General features: G+C 32.6%; 1 protein-coding gene across 1 annotated transcript; it reads left to right on the forward strand.

Moving 5' to 3' along the window:
- Nucleotides 1–61: 61 nt before the first annotated feature.
- On the forward strand, nt 62–430 carry LOC105461463 (serine protease 33-like; the record flags this gene model as incomplete). The annotated part of the gene is made up of 1 exon (XM_011707958.1): nt 62–430. A coding segment is annotated over exon 1 (355 nt), but the record flags the coding sequence as incomplete, so codon positions are not given.
- Between the last annotated feature and the right edge of the window lie 138 nt (nt 431–568).

Here is a 568-nt window from a genome sequence, read left to right on the forward strand (position 1 = left end):
ACAATACTTTTACTAAAGCTTTTATGAAGACGATGATTTTGTTATTTTCGTTACATTTTTTCTAAATGACCAAAAATGAACTCAACTAGAATAGCAGGCGGAAATTACGCGAGATTCGGACAGTTTCCATTCATGGCAGTAGTAACTCCACATTTTGGAGAGCAATCTCCATGCAGTGGTACGATCATAAATAAAAGATGGGTTCTTACAGCCGGTCATTGCATAAAAAAATATTTACTGCCAATGTCTGTACCTTCAATATTTCGTGTAACATTCGGCAACATCAACAAAACTATTGTAGACTATTATACCGATCAAAACGTTGTATCAATGATTACAACCCGAGCATTTGTACATCCGAACTACACACAGGGTCAGGTTCATAACGACATTGCCTTACTGGAAATGCCGAATGAAATTCCCTTTTCTAGTAAGTATATATATAAATTATTTCTTAATAAACATGTATTTTTCTTTTCTTCTTTCGCGTTTATTTACACGTCGATATTATTTAATTATTTTATATGGAAAATACGCTGGAAGTAAATAATAATTTAAATGACAAATG

Source organism: Wasmannia auropunctata, unplaced genomic scaffold, assembly GCF_000956235.1.
Source record: "Wasmannia auropunctata unplaced genomic scaffold, wasmannia.A_1.0 LD287288.1, whole genome shotgun sequence".
Lineage (NCBI taxonomy): Eukaryota > Metazoa > Arthropoda > Insecta > Hymenoptera > Formicidae > Wasmannia > Wasmannia auropunctata.